At 44.8% G+C, this 18,751-nt stretch overlaps 1 protein-coding gene across 1 annotated transcript in view; it reads right to left on the bottom strand.

Moving 5' to 3' along the window:
- The window catches only part of LOC149465856 (protein-glutamine gamma-glutamyltransferase E-like), a 61,099-nt gene extending 42,546 nt beyond the window's left edge, over positions 1 to 18,553 (bottom strand). The window contains exon 1 of the mRNA XM_089673460.1: positions 18,337 to 18,553. Coding sequence (XP_089529586.1) covers positions 18,337 to 18,553 — 217 coding nt within the window. The remainder of the gene's footprint in view (positions 1 to 18,336) is intronic.
- Positions 18,554 to 18,751: the final 198 nt, after the last annotated feature.

Here is an 18,751-nt window from a genome sequence, read left to right as displayed (position 1 = left end):
CACAGAATTGTTACTCAGGGACAGACACAGAATTGTTACTGAGGGACACAGAACTGTTACTCAGGGACACAGAACTGTTACTCAGGGACACAGAACTGTTACTCAGGGACACAGAATCGTTACTCAGGGACACAGAATTGTTACTCAGGGACAGACACAGAATTGTTACTGAGGGACACAGAATTGTTACTGAGGGACACAGAACTGCTACTCAGGGACACAGAACTGTTACTCAGGGACACAGAACTGTTACTCAGGGACAGACACAGAATTGTTACTGAGGGACACAGAATTGTTACTGAGGGACACAGAATTGTTACTCAGGGACACAGAACTGTTACTCAGGGACACAGAACTGTTACTCAGGGACAGACACAGAATTGTTACTGATGGACACAGAATTGTTACTGAGGGACACAGAACTGTTACTCAGGGACACAGAACTGTTACTCAGGGACACAGAACTGTTACTCAGGGACACAGAACTGTTACTCAGGGACACAGAACTGTTACTCAGGGACAGACACAGAATTGTTACTGAGGGAAACAGAATTGTTACTGAGGGACACAGAATTGTTACTGAGGGACACAGAATTGTTACTCAGGGACACAGAACTGTTACTCAGGGACACAGAACTGTTACTCAGGGACAGACACAGAATTGTTACTGAGGGACACGGAATTGTTACTGAGGGACACAGAATTGTTACTGAGAGACACAGAATTGTTACTGAGGGACACAGAACTGTTACTCAGGGACACAGAACTGTTACTCAGGGACAGACACAGAATTGTTACTGAGGGACACAGAATTGTTACTGAGGGACACAGAATTGTTACTCAGGGACACAGAACTGTTACTCAGGGACACAGAACTGTTACTCAGGGACAGACACAGAATTGTTACTGAGGGACACAGAATTGTTACTGAGGGACACAGAATTGTTACTGAGGGACACAGAATTGTTACTCAGGGACACAGAACTGTTACTCAGGGACACAGAACTGTTACTCAGGGACAGACACAGAATTGTTACTCAGGGACACAGAATTGTTACTGAGGGCCACAGAATTGTTACTGAGGGACACAGAATTGTTACTCAGGGACAGACACAGAATTGTTACTGAGGGACACAGAACTGTTACTCAGGGACACAGAACTGTTACTCAGGGACACAGAACTGTTACTCAGGGACACAGAATCGTTACTCAGGGACACAGAATTGTTACTCAGGGACAGACACAGAATTGTTACTGAGGGACACAGAATTGTTACTGAGGGACACAGAACTGTTACTCAGGGACACAGAACTGTTACTCAGGGACAGACACAGAATTGTTACTGAGGGACACAGAATTGTTACTGAGGGACACAGAATTGTTACTGAGGGACACAGAATTGTTACTCAGGGACACAGAACTGTTACTGAGGGACACAGAACTGTTACTCAGGGACACAGAACTGTTACTCAGGGACAGACACAGAATTGTTACTGAGGGACACAGAATTGTTACTGAGGGACACAGAACTGTTACTCAGGGACACAGAACTGTTACTCAGGGACACAGAACTGTTACTCAGGGACAGACACAGAATTGTTACTGAGGGACACAGAATTGTTACTGAGGGACACAGAATTGTTACTCAGGGACACAGAACTGTTACTCAGGGACACAGAACTGTTACTCAGGGACAGACACAGAATTGTTACTCAGGGACACAGAATTGTTACTGAGGGACACAGAACTGTTACTCAGGGACACAGAACTGTTACTCAGGGACACAGAATTGTTACTGAGGGACACAGAATTGTTACTCAGGGACAGACACAGAATTGTTACTGAGGGACACAGAACTGTTACTCAGGGACACAGAACTGTTACTCAGGGACACAGAACTGTTACTCAGGGACAGACACAGAATTGTTACTGAGGGACACAGAATTGTTACTGAGGGACACAGAATCGTTACTCAGGGACACAGAATCGTTGAATTAAAGAGTATGTCAGACAACACGCAGAGGAGTGGCAGAGGAGGCAATGTTTTAGAAGCGAGCAGACGTGGCAGCAGAGGAAGGGGTCGAGGCAGCACTAGTCGCAGCCAGAGGCCAGTGCTCCCGGTGTCATCCAGCGGTCGTGTCTCCACCGACAACCCTGCCGTCATCGATTGGTTGGCTCGGTCGTCTTCCTCTTCCCAGGTCACCTCTGACACCTACAGCCAACGGTCGGTGTGTACGTCAGACACAACCGTTAGTTTGCATGGCCCGGGAGCAAGCCCACTGAAATCACGTGTCCTCTACCTGCCCCTGTCCTTTGGTGTTCCCTCACCAAGCGAAGTATCGCATGCTGTGGGCTCAGCCCCACTGTACAGTGAAGAAGAGCTAACAGAGGGCGGTCAGGAACGGGGGGAGATATCCGCCTCTTCAGCAGCCAGGCGAAGAAGTACGGGCGAGGAGAGTGGCTCGGTAGCCGGTCTAGAGACAGGTCTGTCTCCTGACCCACACGCAGCCGAGGGGGCTAGTAGTGAGGCGGAGACCCTAATTGATGATGAGGAGGCTGATCGCACTTGGCAGCCTCGTCGTCATCAGGCAATTTCTTCCGCATCATCAGGAGAAGAGGGTGCCAGCTTGGCAGCGAGCAAAACAGTCGGTGGGTTGCCCAGGAGGCAGCAGGGTCGCAGCAGTGTCAGTGGAGGCAAACGGCCACGGAGTAGAGCACCAGCTCCACTGCAGCCTACCACCACGGCCAGTAGTGGTGCCGGTGTGCACGGAGGAAGTAGCAGTCAGCCAGTGAGGAGTAGCGGGGGCAAAGTTTCCTACTCGGCGGTGTGGCAATTTTTCCTCAAGCCGCCCGAGGAAGTAAACGTAGCCGTATGTCGACTATGTGGCCAGAAAGTCAAGCGTGGCCAGGGGGCCCATGTTTGGACTACAGCATTGCGTCAGCATATGCAGGGACGCCATTTGGTGGCCTGGGAAAACCGTGATAAAGATACGGCGGTTCTGCCTGCCCCAGCCCCCGCTCCATCACCCGCTCCGTTACTTGCTCCGTCACCCGACGTCAATCGCCCTCTATCAGCCAGTCAAGGCTCCAACACCTCTGCTGAGGGGAGTTGTCGCTCGTTGGCATCTTCCGCTCGTTCAGATGCTCCTTCTCCTGCTACTCCTCTTCACGGATTCCGTCAGCAGTCTTTCTTGGAATCCGTTTCCAAGAGACAACAGTTTGCGAGCACGCACCCGACGGTGCAGAAGCTGAACGTCCTCCTGTCCAAGTTGCTGGTGCTGCAGTCCCTCCCTTTCCAAGTGGTGGACTCAGCACCTTTCCGAGAAATGATGGCTTGTGCCGCGCCGCGGTGGAGAGTGCCAAGCCGGCATTTCTTCGCCAAAAAGGCAGTGACAGCCCTGCATTCACATGTAGAAGAGATGGTGGGCCAGTCTTTGAGCATGTCGGTCTCTGCCAAAGTGCACGGCAGCGCCGACGTGGTGAGCTGTAACTACGGTCAGGGACAGTACATGTCATTTACGGCCCACTGGGTGAACGTGGTGCCGGCACAGCCGCACCAGCAACTTGGACAGGTCACGACGCTTTTGCCTCCACGTTTGCACGTCCTTGGTCCAGCAAACATGTCCGCCTCTACCACCTCTTCTTCCGCCGTGTCCTCAGCCGCCACCCCCGTGCCAAGTCCCATTACCCGACCGGCATATCACATGTGCAGGGCGCAACGGTCTCACGCTGTGCTGCACCTGGTATGCCTTGGCGAAAGTAGTCACACAGGGGAGGAACTTCTGAGTGTAATGAACAGAGAAATCGACAGATGGCTGTCTCCGCGCAAACTGAAAATCGGAACCATGTTGACCGACAACGGAAAGAACATGGTGTCTGCTCTGCGTCAAGGAAGGTTGTGCCATGCGCCATGCATGGCTCACGTGTTCAATCTGGTTGTCAAGCGGTTCCTAAAATCCACCATCCCACTGCAAGACATCCTTAAAATGTCACGTAAACTTTGCATGCATTTCAGCCATTCCTACACCGCAAAGCACACCCTCCTTGAGCTGCAGCGGCAGAACGGAATTCCACAGCATCGCCTGATCTGCGACGTTGCAACAAGGTGGAATTCAACACTACACATGTTAGAGCGCCTTTACGAAGGGCCCTGTGCGCTCGCGTTCCACTGCCATGGCAGCAGGGGAGGGGTGGGGTGGTAGGAGCAGTGGCAGCTCCACCAGCAGCGGCTGCCTCAGTCTGCAGTCGATGATGAGTAGCTTTCTTCACCAGCGCAGTGAGGAAACTACTAACCAGCCGCAGCAGCAGCAGCATCAGGTGGACCTGGAGCAGGAGCTCAAACAACAGGCTTGGGCCTACTTGGACAGCACCCTGCCAACCGAGGTAGACAATCCCCTTGACTACTGGGCAACGAAACTTGACCTTTGGCCCCAACTAGCTGAATTTGCCCTTGAAAGGCTGTCATGCCCGGCCAGTAGCGTGGCATCGGAGCGCGTGTTTAGTGCGGCAGGAGGTATTGTAACTCCGCGGAGGACACGACTGTCCACCCAAAGTGTGGAGAGACTCACGTTTGTGAAAATGAATCAGGCGTGGATTAGTCTGGATTTCAAACCACCAGTTCCTGACACAACTGACTAAATCCGCCATGAATCATGCCCCAAACATGTGCCACTTTCAGGTCTCCTCACACTGCTGGTGGGTTCCATTTTGTCATAGGGTGCTGGCAGATTACGGGCCTCCCATTGCTGCTGCCAGGCCCCTAATCTGCCATGGGCCCCTGTACCGCCTGCTCATGCTGCTGCCAGGTCCACAGTGTCTCATGGGTCCCTGTACGGCCTCCCATTGCTGCTGTCTCCATCGCCACACTCTGCCATGTGCCACTTTCAGGTCTCCTCACACTGCTGCTGGGTTCCATTTTGTCATAGGATGCTGGCAGATTACGGGCCTCCCATTGCTGCTGCCAGGCCCCTAATCTGCCATGGGCCCCTGTACCGCCTCCTCATGCTGCTGCCAGGTCCACAGTGTCTCATGGGTCCCTGTACCGCCTCCCATTGCTGCTGTCTCCATCGCCACACTCTGCCATGTGCCACTTTCAGGTCTCCTCACACTGCTGCTGGGTTCCATTTTGTCATAGGATGCTGGCAGATTACGGGCCTCCCGTTGCTGCTGCCAGGCCCCTAATCTGCCATGGGCCCCTGTACCGCCTCCTCATGCTGCTGCCAGGTCCACAGTGTCTCATGGGTCCCTGTACCGCCTCCCATTGCTGCTGTCTCCATCGCCACACTCTGCCATGTGCCACTTTCAGGTCTCCTCACACTGCTGCTGGGTTCCATTTTGTCATAGGATGCTGGCAGATTACGGGCCTCCCGTTGCTGCTGCCAGGCCCCTAATCTGCCATGGGCCCCTGTACCGCCTCCTCATGCTGCTGCCAGGTCCACAGTGTCTCATGGGTCCCTGTACCGCCTCCCATTGCTGCTGTCTCCATTGCCACACTCTGCCATGTGCCACTTTCAGGTCTCCTCACACTGCTGCTGTGTTCCATTTTGTCATAGGATGCTGGCAGATTACGGGCCTCCCATTGCTGCTGCCAGGCCCCTAATCTGCCATGGGCCCCTGTACTGCCTCCTCATGCTGCTGCCAGGTCCACAGTGTCTCATTGGTCCCTGTACCGCCTCCCATTGCTGCTGTCTCCATCGCCACACTCTGCCATGTGCCACTTTCAGGTCTCCTCACACTGCTGGTGGGTTCCATTTTGTCATAGGGTGCTGTATGGCCTCCCATTGCTGCTGCCTCCACCGCCACACTGTGGCTCCACACTCTGGTTTTGGCCCCGTGACTGCCCAAATGAGTGAAGTGTGCGGTGATTCTAAGATCGACGGCACTCATCTGCATGTCATACTGACTGACAGTATTATTTCTCTTCCCCAGCAGACTCCAAGGGCATTTAAATTAAAGGTACAGTGTTCTGCACTAATATAAAGGCTCTCTGAAGCATAGAAACACCCTTTTATAAGTTAAATTCGCAGCGAATATATTCGACTCGAATCGAATTGTTTCCACGAATTCGCCGAATCAGTCGAATCGAATTTTTGAATAATTCGCTCATCTCTAATCAAGACCTATTTACACAACACCAATTGGGATGCATTGCTCAATGCAGATGCAATGAAATGACAAGCTGAAATCTATTTGTGCTGTGACAGCAACTTGTCTTTGTCTTGTTTATTATGATGTGTATGTTCCTTGGTTCCCCCCTCCAGTTTTGCCTCTAGTTAGTACAGTCTCTAGCTAGTAATTCTCTGCTCTGTTATGCTGCTCAGCTTTGTCTTTTTACACGTCAAAAAACTGTAAAACTTATTTTGTATGGCACTCATCTGAACTAAAACTATGTTGGACACCCCATAGCAGTGCAAAATATTTATAGAAAAAAACTGGTTGGCAAAACTGAAATAATTATGATGCAGTATGAACCTAGCAGCTTTCACCAAAAAAATTGCTTGTTGACTATTCAGACTGATACAGTTGGTTTAGAAGTACTGCATGGCAGACAGTCCCAGCTGATGAAGAATAGACGTGTAGAGTGATGTAACATCTAATGAGATCCATATACAAATCTCTTCCCATGTGTAGTTTTTTAGGGTATCCCTCAGGTGACCCAAGACTTAATGCACAGTGGCACAGTGGTAGGTCCTGAACTAGGGGTTGTAAGAAGCCTTCGACATAGTCAGATAGACCTGTAATCCATTGTTGCCATGTTGGGTCTGCCAATAGGATTTTTCTGGCTCTTGTTGATTTTGGGGAGGTGATAAAAATATGAAGCATTGTAAAATGCCTGACAAAGGAAAGCTTTCTCATATTTTTCCTTCGTTTGTTGCCACCTCCACCAGTTCTATGAACCCTTTTTTTAATTTTGCGAGGGGGTCCATGAAAATCAGCATGTGGGTAGCAGTGTCAGTAAGTAATCTCTGCTACTGCTTCGAATAATCTGCTCAGTTTTGAACCACGATGTTGCCCTCCTTATCTGCTTTCTAAATGATAATGTCTTGACTTTGTCCAGAATCACTTCTCACTTAATGTAAGCAAGTCCTTTGTGCTGATTTAAAAATATTGGTTAACTTAAACTTTAACCTCCCTGGCGGTATTCCCGAGTGTAGCTCGGGGTAAAGTTTCAGTACCACAAGCGGTAACCCCCGAGCTACACTCGGGAATACCATGCGGCGCTGCTCTGCAATACCTCGGTCACTTACCTTGTCCTGCGCTCCGGCGATGTCCCTCCTGCAGTGTCCCTGGCAATGTAATCTGGTGGATGCCGGCATCTGTCATCTGGGTTCCGTCCCCTGCGAGCGTCAGGACGTACGGGGGACGGAACCGGCGGGAAATTTGAAAATGACAAAAAGACATTCACTAAATATACTAAAATCACATAGTAAAACATTACTGTATCAAACCATTTCACATACATTTTGTCCCGAGTGCTTTGTCCTGTGCCCTGCCTGCATTTTTATTGTTCTTTCTGCCTGGAAACTGAGAAACGTCCATGGCGTCCAAAAAGCGCCCCTTTAGGTCAAAAGCGGTTTTAGACCAGCTAGAGAACAGCGATAGTAAATCAGAACCACTTGCAGAATTGAGTAATGATTCGTGGGGAAATTCGTCATCGATTTCATGTGTAAAAACACATGAAACGCGTCAGAGGTGCCCCTTACCTTTGTGTGTATATACCACAAGGCCATCCTGATTGGTGGCCTCATCTGAATTTATTCTTTTTGTCCTGAGGATTTGGATTTATATGGGACTCCCCCCTTCCTGCTGATGCTGGTCCTGGTGGAATGACTAAGGATGCACCCAGACCGAGGACATCTAGTGGCCATCTGCCTGGTATCACAAGTCCAGAGCACCAGGAGCAGGTCTTAAAAGCTCCATGCGCTATCTGGTTAGTGCATAGTTTGTACATTTACAAGTACACAAGTCACCATTATCTCTGACCGTGGATCGCTGTAACATCTGCACTTAATCGCCTCTACACTACTACTCTAAAGACTGAGCTAGCATATGTGTTAACATATGATATTGTACTACTTATGGTTTTGTTTTACCTGATTGATCCATATGTACTTATTCACATTAGCGCTGCATATTTTATTTATTCGATATTGGGTTTAGAGGTTGCCTTTATGCTAGCAGCTTTTTTTCACTATTCCTATTGTTCCCAGTGCTCAATTACAACCTTTTTTACTATTTACTAAACTCTTGTTCGGACAGATTTCAGTGAGTTATTCCTAAAAATTACAGGTCTACAATAAAAAAAATACATATTTCCATGCAAAAAAAGTACCGCTTTGAGCACAGAAATATGGACATAATCAAACTGCTAGGGAGGTTAATTTGTAGGAGCCTCTGTGTTTGTGAGTATTATTGCCTACTATTTTTGTTTTAATAAATGGTGCCATTGGTAATGCACTAAGGCTAGGTTCACATTGATGTGGCCCTGCAAGTCGTGTTTTGTGTGGGCACAGCAGCCCATTCATTTTAATGGACTGCTGTGCCTCCTGAAATGCAGGGAAAAGGTCCCTGCACCATTCCTGGAATTGCAGCCCACAAGGGGAATGGCAAGTGCAGTGTGGTTCCCAGTGTGGGAATGATTTCCAGTGCATGTGGCCTGCCATTAGGAATAGTGGCACCCGCACACATCTCCTGCACTCTTCTGTGTGGGTGGGTGTAGGAACAAGTGCGGAACTGCAGTGAGAACCACCCGCACAGAGGTGAACTTAGCCTAAGCTGGTGTGCTCTTCTTATCTTGTGTTATATAGAATACAAGTTCACTTTAATTTTTTAAACTCTGAAAACAATTGTGCTTTTTGCCTGATGTACTTTTCTAGTTGTTGGTGAAATGTACTTTTCTAGTTGTTGGTGAAATGATCTGAGTCCCAATACCTTAAGGGGCTTCTTAGCTCTTGTATCCCATATATGACATTCCAAGTCCTGTGCCGTAAATATTCAAATGACCTGGGAATGGCCCATCTTTATAATTTTGGAACATTGTCCTTTAGGGTTGCACAAGGGTGTGTTGTATAAGGTTTGACAGGGAATATGCCAATTATGATTACTCAGAGAAGCTCAGATTTTTTATATATTGTTTGCAGTAGGATTATTTTAATATTAAGAATGTAATGGGTGTATGAGTTAAAATAGGCTAATATGTTAGCATCATTTGGTGCTTGACATTCTATTTTGTTCATGTAGTTATTGAAAGGTTGGGTTGTGTGCTTGTTACAGGTGAAGACGTCAGAGATTGATTTACTAAAAGCAAATAGGTTGTTCACTTTGTAGGTAAAGTTCACTTCTTAGTGAAGCTTAGTGAATGTGTTGAGGTTTTCACTTAAAAAATACCCAATTATGTTCAAGGAAATTAAAACAACGGCATATTTTCTTGCACATGATTGGATGATGAAAGTCAACAGAGCTTCACCTCCTTCACTAAGCCGTAGTTAAAAAATGTATTGCATATTGTAACGTCCCTTGAAAGTGAACAGCCTATTTGCCTTTAGTAGTGGGTAGAACATTCGAATGGATCAAAAGTTCACCATGAATATCAAACCAAATGCAAGTCTATGGGACTTGAACTTGCAAATTCAAAAGTGCCCATTTTAAAGGCTTATATGCAAGGTATTGGCCATAAAAGGGGTATGGGGACTCGTGTAGTGGCCTGAGGGACATGAATCAATGAAACAAAGTTCATTTTTAAAGGGGCAGTCATTTTCATTAAAGTAAACAAAAAAAAAATTTCCTTTAAATATCATACCTGGGGGGTCCCCTCAAACTATCTGCAAAGTTGCCCATCTGTGCAATGTATAGAACCTGCAGGACTGATGTTGTGTTTTAAAACATGACATATTTATGAAAAAAAAAACATCATGGGGTTCCCTCTCCCCCCATTCTATGCCATATTTGTTTTTTCCGGATATGATAAAACTTGAAACACAAAATCATAAATTATAATTTAATAAATAATCATAAAAAATAATAATAATAAATTTAATTCAATAATATAATCAAACCAAAAACACTGAAATTTGAAACAGCGCCAAATTCGCACATCGCTAAGCAAAGTCGCAGAATCGTTTTCAGTGTCTGATGCCGAATTTCCCCACAAATCATTATCACTCAATTCTGCAAGTGGTTCTGATTTACTAAATAATTAAATAAAAGCGAGCGCTATCCGGAAATCTGAAAGCGGCTAGAACACCAAAAGGTAACCAAGAGAAAACCTTCAAATAAAGTACATAAACATATATATATAAAGACCATATATAAGGTGCAGCGCTATAATAACATATAAAAACACAAAAGTGCCAATATCAAATCACACTGCGGTGAAGTTAGATGAGATGAATAATAGTCTTAAAATAAATCAGAAGTGGGGATCCAAACGATCCTAATAGGTGCGTGGGATAAGATTCTGTGCAGCATACGGTGACTCTGAGGTAAGAATTACGCACTCACCAGAAGTGCGTCAAAAAAACGCATGTGGGTTTTATCCTGTAATATCAGAAAGCGATCATCCGTTGCCAAGATAGAGATAGAATCCTACACCTTCCAGATCGCCCCTTGGGTATGTGCTTCAAGTTTCATAAGCGCATCTCAGGCATATCACCATCCGGGGTCCCCTTTTAAGGCAGATTCTGCAAGTGGGGACTCTCATAGAAGAGAGCCCAATAAGGGACACCACATAGTGTAATACCGTATGAGCTAGGTTTATTGAAGATGCAGCATGAAAATGAATACAAAGCAGTAAAATAGAATAGAACACTGACCAGATACTGTAAAGGATGACCACCAGCGGTGGTCAGACGTCCAGATAATGCAGCCCCCCCTTTAGAATCTGCCTTAAAAGGGGACCCCGGATGGTGATATGCCTGAGATGCGCTTATGAAACTTGAAGCACATACCCAAGGGGCGATCTGGAAGGTGTAGGATTCTATCTCTATCTTGGCAACGGATGATCGCTTTCTGATATTACAGGATAAAACCCACATGCGTTTTTTTGACGCACTTCTGGTGAGTGCGTAATTCTTACCTCAGAGTCACCGTATGCTGCACAGAATCTTATTCCACGCACCTATTAGGATCGTTTGGACCGCCACTTCTGATTTATTTTAAGACTATTATTCATCTCATCTAACTTCACCGCAGTGTGATTTGATATTGGCACTTTTGTGTTTTTATATGTTATTATAGCGCTGCACCTTATATATGGTCTTTATATATATATGGTTCTGATTTACTATCGCTGTTCTCTAGCCGGTCTAAAACCGCTTTTGACATAAAGGGACGCTTTTTGGACGCCATGGACGCTTCTCAGTTTCCAGGCAAAAAGAACAATCAAAATGCAGGCAGGGCACAGGACAAAGCAGTAGGGACAAAATGTATTTGAAATGCTTTGAAACAGCAATGTTTTACTATGTAATAATCATTTTTTAAAAAATGAAATTTTTAAAAAAATTTAAAATTTGACGTCCCGACATCACAGGGACCGTAACACGGAAGCCAGATGCTGGCATCGGCCAGAGGAGATGCCCGGGGACGCTTCAGAGGCGCATCGCGGGAGCGAAGGTCAAGGTAAGCGGGACTCCCTATGCAACGCTGCATGGTAAGCCCGAGTGTAGCTCGGGGTTACCGCTTTTGGTACTAAAACTTTACCCTGAGCTACACTCGGGAATACCGCCAGGGAGGTTAATGAATTGTTTTGGTTTTTTTGGGGGAGAGTTTTCTCCCCTCATTCTTATATAGTGTGGGGTGAATACTGTGCACTGTGAGAGCACAGTGCATTGTGGGGTGTTTGGCGGGCGAACAGTTGGTGGTGCCTTCACACTTCACAACTGTAGAGTTATTCTTGACGAGTGCAGGATTGGACACTGCTCTAAAAATTCTAAATATATGCACAGGTGCAGAAAAATTGGGCCTTGGATGTTGGTGGTGCCTGAACTTTGCAGCTCCTCACAGTTACTATTGCTGGGTGTAGGAATAGGCCCTGTAGTTAAAAATTGTTAACAATTAGAGAAAAATGGGGAAAAATGTAAATTAGATGCACATGTCAAACAGGTGCAGAAAAACTGGGCCTCAAGTGCCCTGTCCATGATTCCACGCAGCATGTGCTCCAGCAGGAAGACTAGAGGGATAGTGTCACTGATGCATGCATTGTTGTGGCTCACCATCCTTGTGGCCTCCTCAAATGGTGTCAGGACAGTGCATGCATCCTTTATCAGCAGCCACTGGCGTGGCGAAAAGAAGCCAAGCTCCCCTGAGCATTCAAATTGCTGCACATCCTCCAGCAGCACATAACTGACACTATGATCAAATAATTCTGGTGACTCCTCCATGCATGATGGTGGGGCTTTGGAAGGAGCAACTGTGGTGGACAAGAAGCCTGTGGAATAGGCTGCTTTGGCAAAATAGTATGAGCCTGGATGACTGAGGATGAGAATGGCTGAGTTATCCACTCCACCACCTCTTCTGCATGTTCTGGCTCATTAATACGGCCATCACCAGAAAAAAAGGACAAGCATGCCCTGCCTGCATAGGAAACACCATATCCACGACCACCACTTTTCACTGAGGACACAGAGGGTGCTTGCCCTCTCTTAGCTGCTTGTTAACCTCTGCCTTTCCTTCTTGGCCTTTCGGACATGATGGGGATTTTTTAAGGGATTTTTCCACTTTATTTTTCTGTGTGGGATGGGATTTTGGTTCTTGGGTGCAATATGTTTCTGCTTGGTGCCCTATAAACTGTTTTTTTTTATTTTGCTCTTATAACACTGCACCAGGCTACTGCTATAACACTGCATGAGACCACTCATATAACACACACTATGCAAGGCTGCGATATCAGCAGCCTTATATAGTGTAATATGTGGTCTTAGCCCCTGAGCCATGATTGGCCAAAGTCACCAAGACTCTGGCCAATCATGGTTCTTCCTGAGAACTCAGGTGTGACTGGCCAAATCCAATCGTGAAGCATGTTTTACATTGTTTGGGCGCACGGGCAAACCTATGTTCGACTCCAACCATCAGCCCATCCCTAGCCTTTAGTAAATCAACCCCATTGTGCCCAGAGCAGAGGTATAGATGTGGTCATGGAGGTTGTGGCTGTCACTAGGGTCCCAAAAAAATTGTCATTTACAGTATACCGAGACTTTGTTCCCACAAAACTGGTGAGCCGGAGCCACCACACCTCCCCCTCCAGGAAAAGACATTGTACTACCCAAAAATGTCGAGCTGTGAACAGCTTGGGCTTGAGTTTGGGAGGCTGCTGAAATAATGAGGGTAGTTCTGCAGTTTATTGCTGCAGTAGTGTTGCAATTTTCCTTATAGCAGAGTTTCTAAAGCTCATCCAGTTCAAATGACCCTATTGGTGGTACATAAAAATTTAGACAAAGTGACTCTGTAAAGGAAGATGGGTTTTATTTAATCCAAAACAATAAAAATAGTACTCGAGTGCCCCCCAAACCTGCATCAGTCAGATCAGCATGTGAATAGACTGGTGCAAGACAGGGTTAGCTTGTAAGGTGGACTTCAACAAAATGGTGGCCATCTGCACACAGACACTGACTCCTGGTTGCATAAATGTGAATGGGAAAGGATGGCTTCAGCTCTACCTGTAGAAAACTCCTCAGACATGTTTTGCCCTTTTCGGGGCTTAATTGTAGAGACCTCTATGAATTATATTTAATAGAGTTGCAAAACTGAGTTCAGACATTAAAGAGGAGCTCCGCCCAAAAGAAGAAGTTCTGCTTTAAAGACTGGTCCCCCGCTCCCAAATAGGGATTGGCACCTTTGGGGAGCGGGTACCTGAAATTGACAGGTACCCGCTCCCACTTCCGCTGCGATCGCTTAGGCCTAGGGAAATTGTCCTCCTACCCTCCCTCCCCGTAGTCTTCTGGGACATGTGACAAGTCCCAGAAGAGTACGGGACCATTCAGAAAGTGCAGTGCTTCTCGTGCATGCGCAGTAGGCACCTGACTATGAAGCCGCAAGCTGTCACAGCCGGGTGCCCACACTGAAGATGCCGGCACCTGGAACACCAGATGGCTAGTGAAACGGGCTGCAGGAAGGACACCATGGTATCGTGGGACAGGTAAGTGGCTGTGTTTTAAAAGTCAACAGCGAAATCGGTCCGCAAAATCCAAAAAATGCGGTGCGGTTCCTGTGCGAATCACATGCAATGTACCGCATTAGTGTGAACCTAACCTGAGCGGCATTGGGATGTCAGTGGCAGTTAGTCAGTCCCCACCCAGCATCAGAATGACCGCCGCAGTCCCGCTATAAGTCGCTGATTGCCGCCATTCCAGTATATATACCGACATTTGTAGACACTATAGCTTTCACGGAAACCAATTATTTTACATGTATTGGGATTTTTTTTTAGCAAAGACATGTAGCTAAATACATTTTGGTCTACATTTATGAAGGAATTAGATTTTTTTTAATTTTTTTACTGGATATGTTTTAGGCTCCATGTACACGAGACGTTTGGAAAACACTTCTGAATGATGGAAACTGACTGCTGGAAAACGTAGGTTAAAAAATGTCTGTTTAGTCACGTTTGCATACCGCGTTTATGCGCGTTTATGTGTGTTTGCGTTTAGAAGCGTTTTTTAAAGATAACATCAGGAGACCTTCCAAAATGCCCAGAATGCACTGAAAAAACAATAAAAAATTAACTATTTCAGACATTTTGAGAAAAATATAGAGAGCAGAAGCAGAGAGAGCAGTATGTGTTGAAATTACCCATCTTTTCTGGTTGTATTCACTATGGATCCCATCATGAGCATAATGCAGCACCTTCTACCATTTTTTCCTTCACACAAAACCTGGAACTGACTGCACTGGTGTACCGGATCCATTTGAATACATGGAAAAAGCTTTGCATGCATTTCTGACGATGAAAAAAGGCTGTGGACAGCATCTGGTTATGGAACAGTTAAAAAATGCTTCTAAACGCAAATGCTTATAAATGCGGTTAGCCACGTTTACAAGCGTTTACAAGCATTTGGCGTTTGAAACGCTGATAAAATCTACTCCGGAACGCAAGTTTGGTGTGTACAAAAAAACAACTGTGAACTCAACTGCCTGTAAACGACATAGTGTACATGGTCACATAGGAAAACATTAGGAATAGTTCAGGGGCTGCTGAAAAAAATGCAGAAAAGCTCCTGAACGTCAGTTTTTCAGCTGCAGTGTACATCACCCTTGTAGCAAAATTTTAACATTTTCAAAATTAACGGTCTTTTCTTGTTTATAGCGCAAAAAAATAAAAACCGCATAGGTGATCAAATACCAAAGAAGTTAAACTCTATTTGTGGGAAAAAAGTACATAAATTTAATTTATGTACAGCATTGCATGACTGTGCAATTGTCAGTTAAATCAACACAGCGCTGTATCGGAAAAAATGGCCTGGTCAGGAAGGGGGGTAAATCCTCTGGAGGGCAAGTAGTTAATGAGGGAAAACCTCTGCAAAACAATGTTCAATACAAAGCAGTACCTCCCAATAGTGAGCTACAGTGGTCTGCCGTGCCTCTTGCATGCCAATAGTATTGTGTTCTAATGTTTCAATTATCAGATGGGAGACAATTTATATAGCTTTGACCTGAAACAACAGTTAAAATCCAGTTAAAGCCTTTCCATTTATCACTTTAATGCAGTGAAGTTGCATATACAATAATAAATATGGTCTTCAAGTGCTAGCGGCACACAGGAGAGCCAGACTGCTGCTGTCACACATAGCAGTGGTTCAGGTCTCCAGTGCTCCAACATTTCCCCCTTGTACACTATTCCAATCACAGTGATTTAGCTTACTGCTGTTTTTTTTCCTGACACACAAATAGTAGCTTCTTTAAGGTAAAAGCAGCTGAAATTGTGTCATCCATTGCTCATACCTAATTATACTATTGATCCTCAAGCTACAAAACAATTGTGTCTAAAGATTTCATAACGTGACAAAAATTGGCAATTTGTAAATGAATCATGGTGTTTTTTGTGTTGAGGTGGACCTACCCATAGTTCTATGAACCTTAGCAAGATTCATGCAGACGTCAGGACTGTCCTCTAGGCCTTGGCTGCTACTTACTAATGTCTTAAATTGGGTGTAGTCATAGGGGTGCGAAGAGACTAATGAGCTTCATGGATATGTATAAAGCAGGGATGTCCAACCTTTTTCCTTCCTGGGCCACATTGGAAGAGGAGGAATTGTCTTGGGCCACACACAAAATACACTAACAATAAGGATTGCTATATCAATGATATAAATGTACTTCTCTTAGTAAAAAAATGTTTTTGTAATATTTTTTATTATAAAAGTAAGAGGGCAACATAAAACTAGTGCGATATTTGACACTGTTATTGATAAACTAACGCATCAATATCTGGTTGGATGGATGTGGTAGCAATTTTCAATGAATTTTCAAGGTCATTCTAATATAATCATCAGATATTTTTTTGTTCCAATTTCGCCCTTTGTGTGCATCATTCATGAAAACAGATTTTTCTTTGGGAAGATAAAACCTATAAAAGTCCAATAAAGAGACAATGTCAAAATTTTCTTCGGCCGCATGTGTTTGCTAAATGTAAACACTATTTTAAGAAAAAATTAAAAAAAAAATCTAATTTTTTTTTTAATTTTACAATTTTGTAAGGTTGCAGGTTGGACACCCCCTGATATGGTATTTTTTGTATATATTTTCTTTCTTTTTTTAATTTTCACCAGGACTAAAATATATTTTAAAAAGTCTGGTAAATAAATTATGTTGCACATGAATAGTTTGTATTTTTATTGTAGCCAACAGGCTGAGCTCTATGCTCCTTTTCACGTTTTACATGTCATACTTATATACGGTACAGGAAAAAAAGCATATTTACAGAGCACAGTGGCTCAAACTAAAATAGGGGCATACAAATGGATACATCAAAATCCCCCCCCCCCCCTTACACACAAAATTATGTTCTCTCTGGTTTTTCTGTTTAGATGGACCATGTGAAGTTGCAGTTAGAAACAGTCTGATGGCAAACAGCTTATACTATGCTGTATCTTTCTAAGAAAGTCATAGTGTGCCCTCGTGACACCAGTGGCAGGAGGGCATGAGTACACCCTGTACTAAATATTTATTCTCAAAACTATGCTTTTATATAGTGAAAAAAGATATAGTACAAACCAGGATACAAGCTTGTAAACCTGAAATTATAAAATTTGCTCCAAAACTATTATAGTTTTATTTAGAGTGAACAAATTTGTCAGTAAGTATAAGTGTTCAAATATTTCGTATTTAGTTATTACAGGTACTTATACAGCGCTCTACGGATATATATAAATATATATATATACACATACAGTTTGGTCCATATATATTTGGACACAGGAACAATTTTAGTTTTTTTCAGGTATTTACCAAAACATATTCAAGCTATAGTTATATAATGGATATGGGCTGAAAGTGCACACTCTCAGGTTTAATTTGATGGTATGTACATACAAATTGGAGGAAAGGTTTAGGAATTACAGTACTCGGAGACCTGGCATTCCTGCCAGTACCTTGCATGGCCGCAGAAATGCACCCTGATGAAAATCTATGTGCATTGGCGCACGGACGCGAGCCGGAACACGCATGCGTACTGGCACATAGTTACGTACGCATTAGCTCAGTTTGGCGCCAGGCGGCCTTTATAAGGAAGCCCATCACTCCCTCAAATTGCTGGTTGATCTCTGGCTCCCCAGTACCTTTGTCCATGTTCCCTTGCTACTGTGCACTGCTGTTACCGATTTGACTTGTTCCTGGACCTGTCTTCTCTACCTCTCTAGTGTATATGAGGTAGTATCAAAAAGTTGAGACTAGTTTTGTAACACGCCAACAGATGGCAGCACAAGGCTGCACGCACAGTCACATGGAGCATTGGCCTTCATAAGTCAGTATGCCAAAAGACATTGTCTTTTGTACACCGGGATCTATGCAACTCTAGGCTATTCTGACCAGATTCATTACCATGTCTTCTATTACATCATGGGCAGCAAGGTAGAATAAAGAACAAATGTGAAATTCTGCATGAAACTGTACAAATCTAATACAGAGATGTTTGACAATGAGCGTTAGGTGTTTTGAGTGGCACACGCGCTTCAAGACCAGAAGAAAATCACTGGAAGACAAGAGATCAGGAAGACATTCAACATGCTCAACCCCCGAAAATGTTGAGACCATTTGGCAACTTGTGCATGATGATCATCGGAGAACAATCCAGAACATTGCTGCAATTGTCTATGTGTCATATGGTACAATGCAGGGAATCCTCACGTGTGATTTTATCATGCACCGTGTTGCTGCCAATTTCATCCCCAGGCTGCTGACCCAGGAGTAAAAGGCACACTTTGTTGAAGTCTGCCAAGAACTCTGTTAGTATGCTGTGGATGACCTGTCCTTCATGTTGAGGATTATTACCAGTGATGAAAGTTGGGTATACAGGTTTCACGCAGAATTTCACGTTTGCTCGTTGTTTTAACTTGCTATCCATGATTAAATAGCAGGTCAGAATAGCACCAGTTGCACAGCTTCCGGTGTACACAGAACAATGTATTTTGCCACGCTGATTTATGAAGGTCAGTCCTCCCTGTGACTGTACGTCCAACCTTGTGCTGCCAACTGTTGTAGTGTTACAAAATTAGTCTCAAAACTTTTTGTTAAGACCTCGTATATATTGTACTTTCACATT

This window comes from Staurois parvus, unplaced genomic scaffold (assembly GCF_062004578.1).
Source record: "Staurois parvus isolate SC_StPar_1 unplaced genomic scaffold, SC_StPar_1.0 ptg000137l, whole genome shotgun sequence".
Taxonomy (NCBI): Eukaryota; Metazoa; Chordata; class Amphibia; order Anura; family Ranidae; genus Staurois; species Staurois parvus.
The sequence above is the reverse complement of the archived record's forward strand: the minus strand, read 5'-3'. Positions and strand labels throughout refer to the sequence as shown.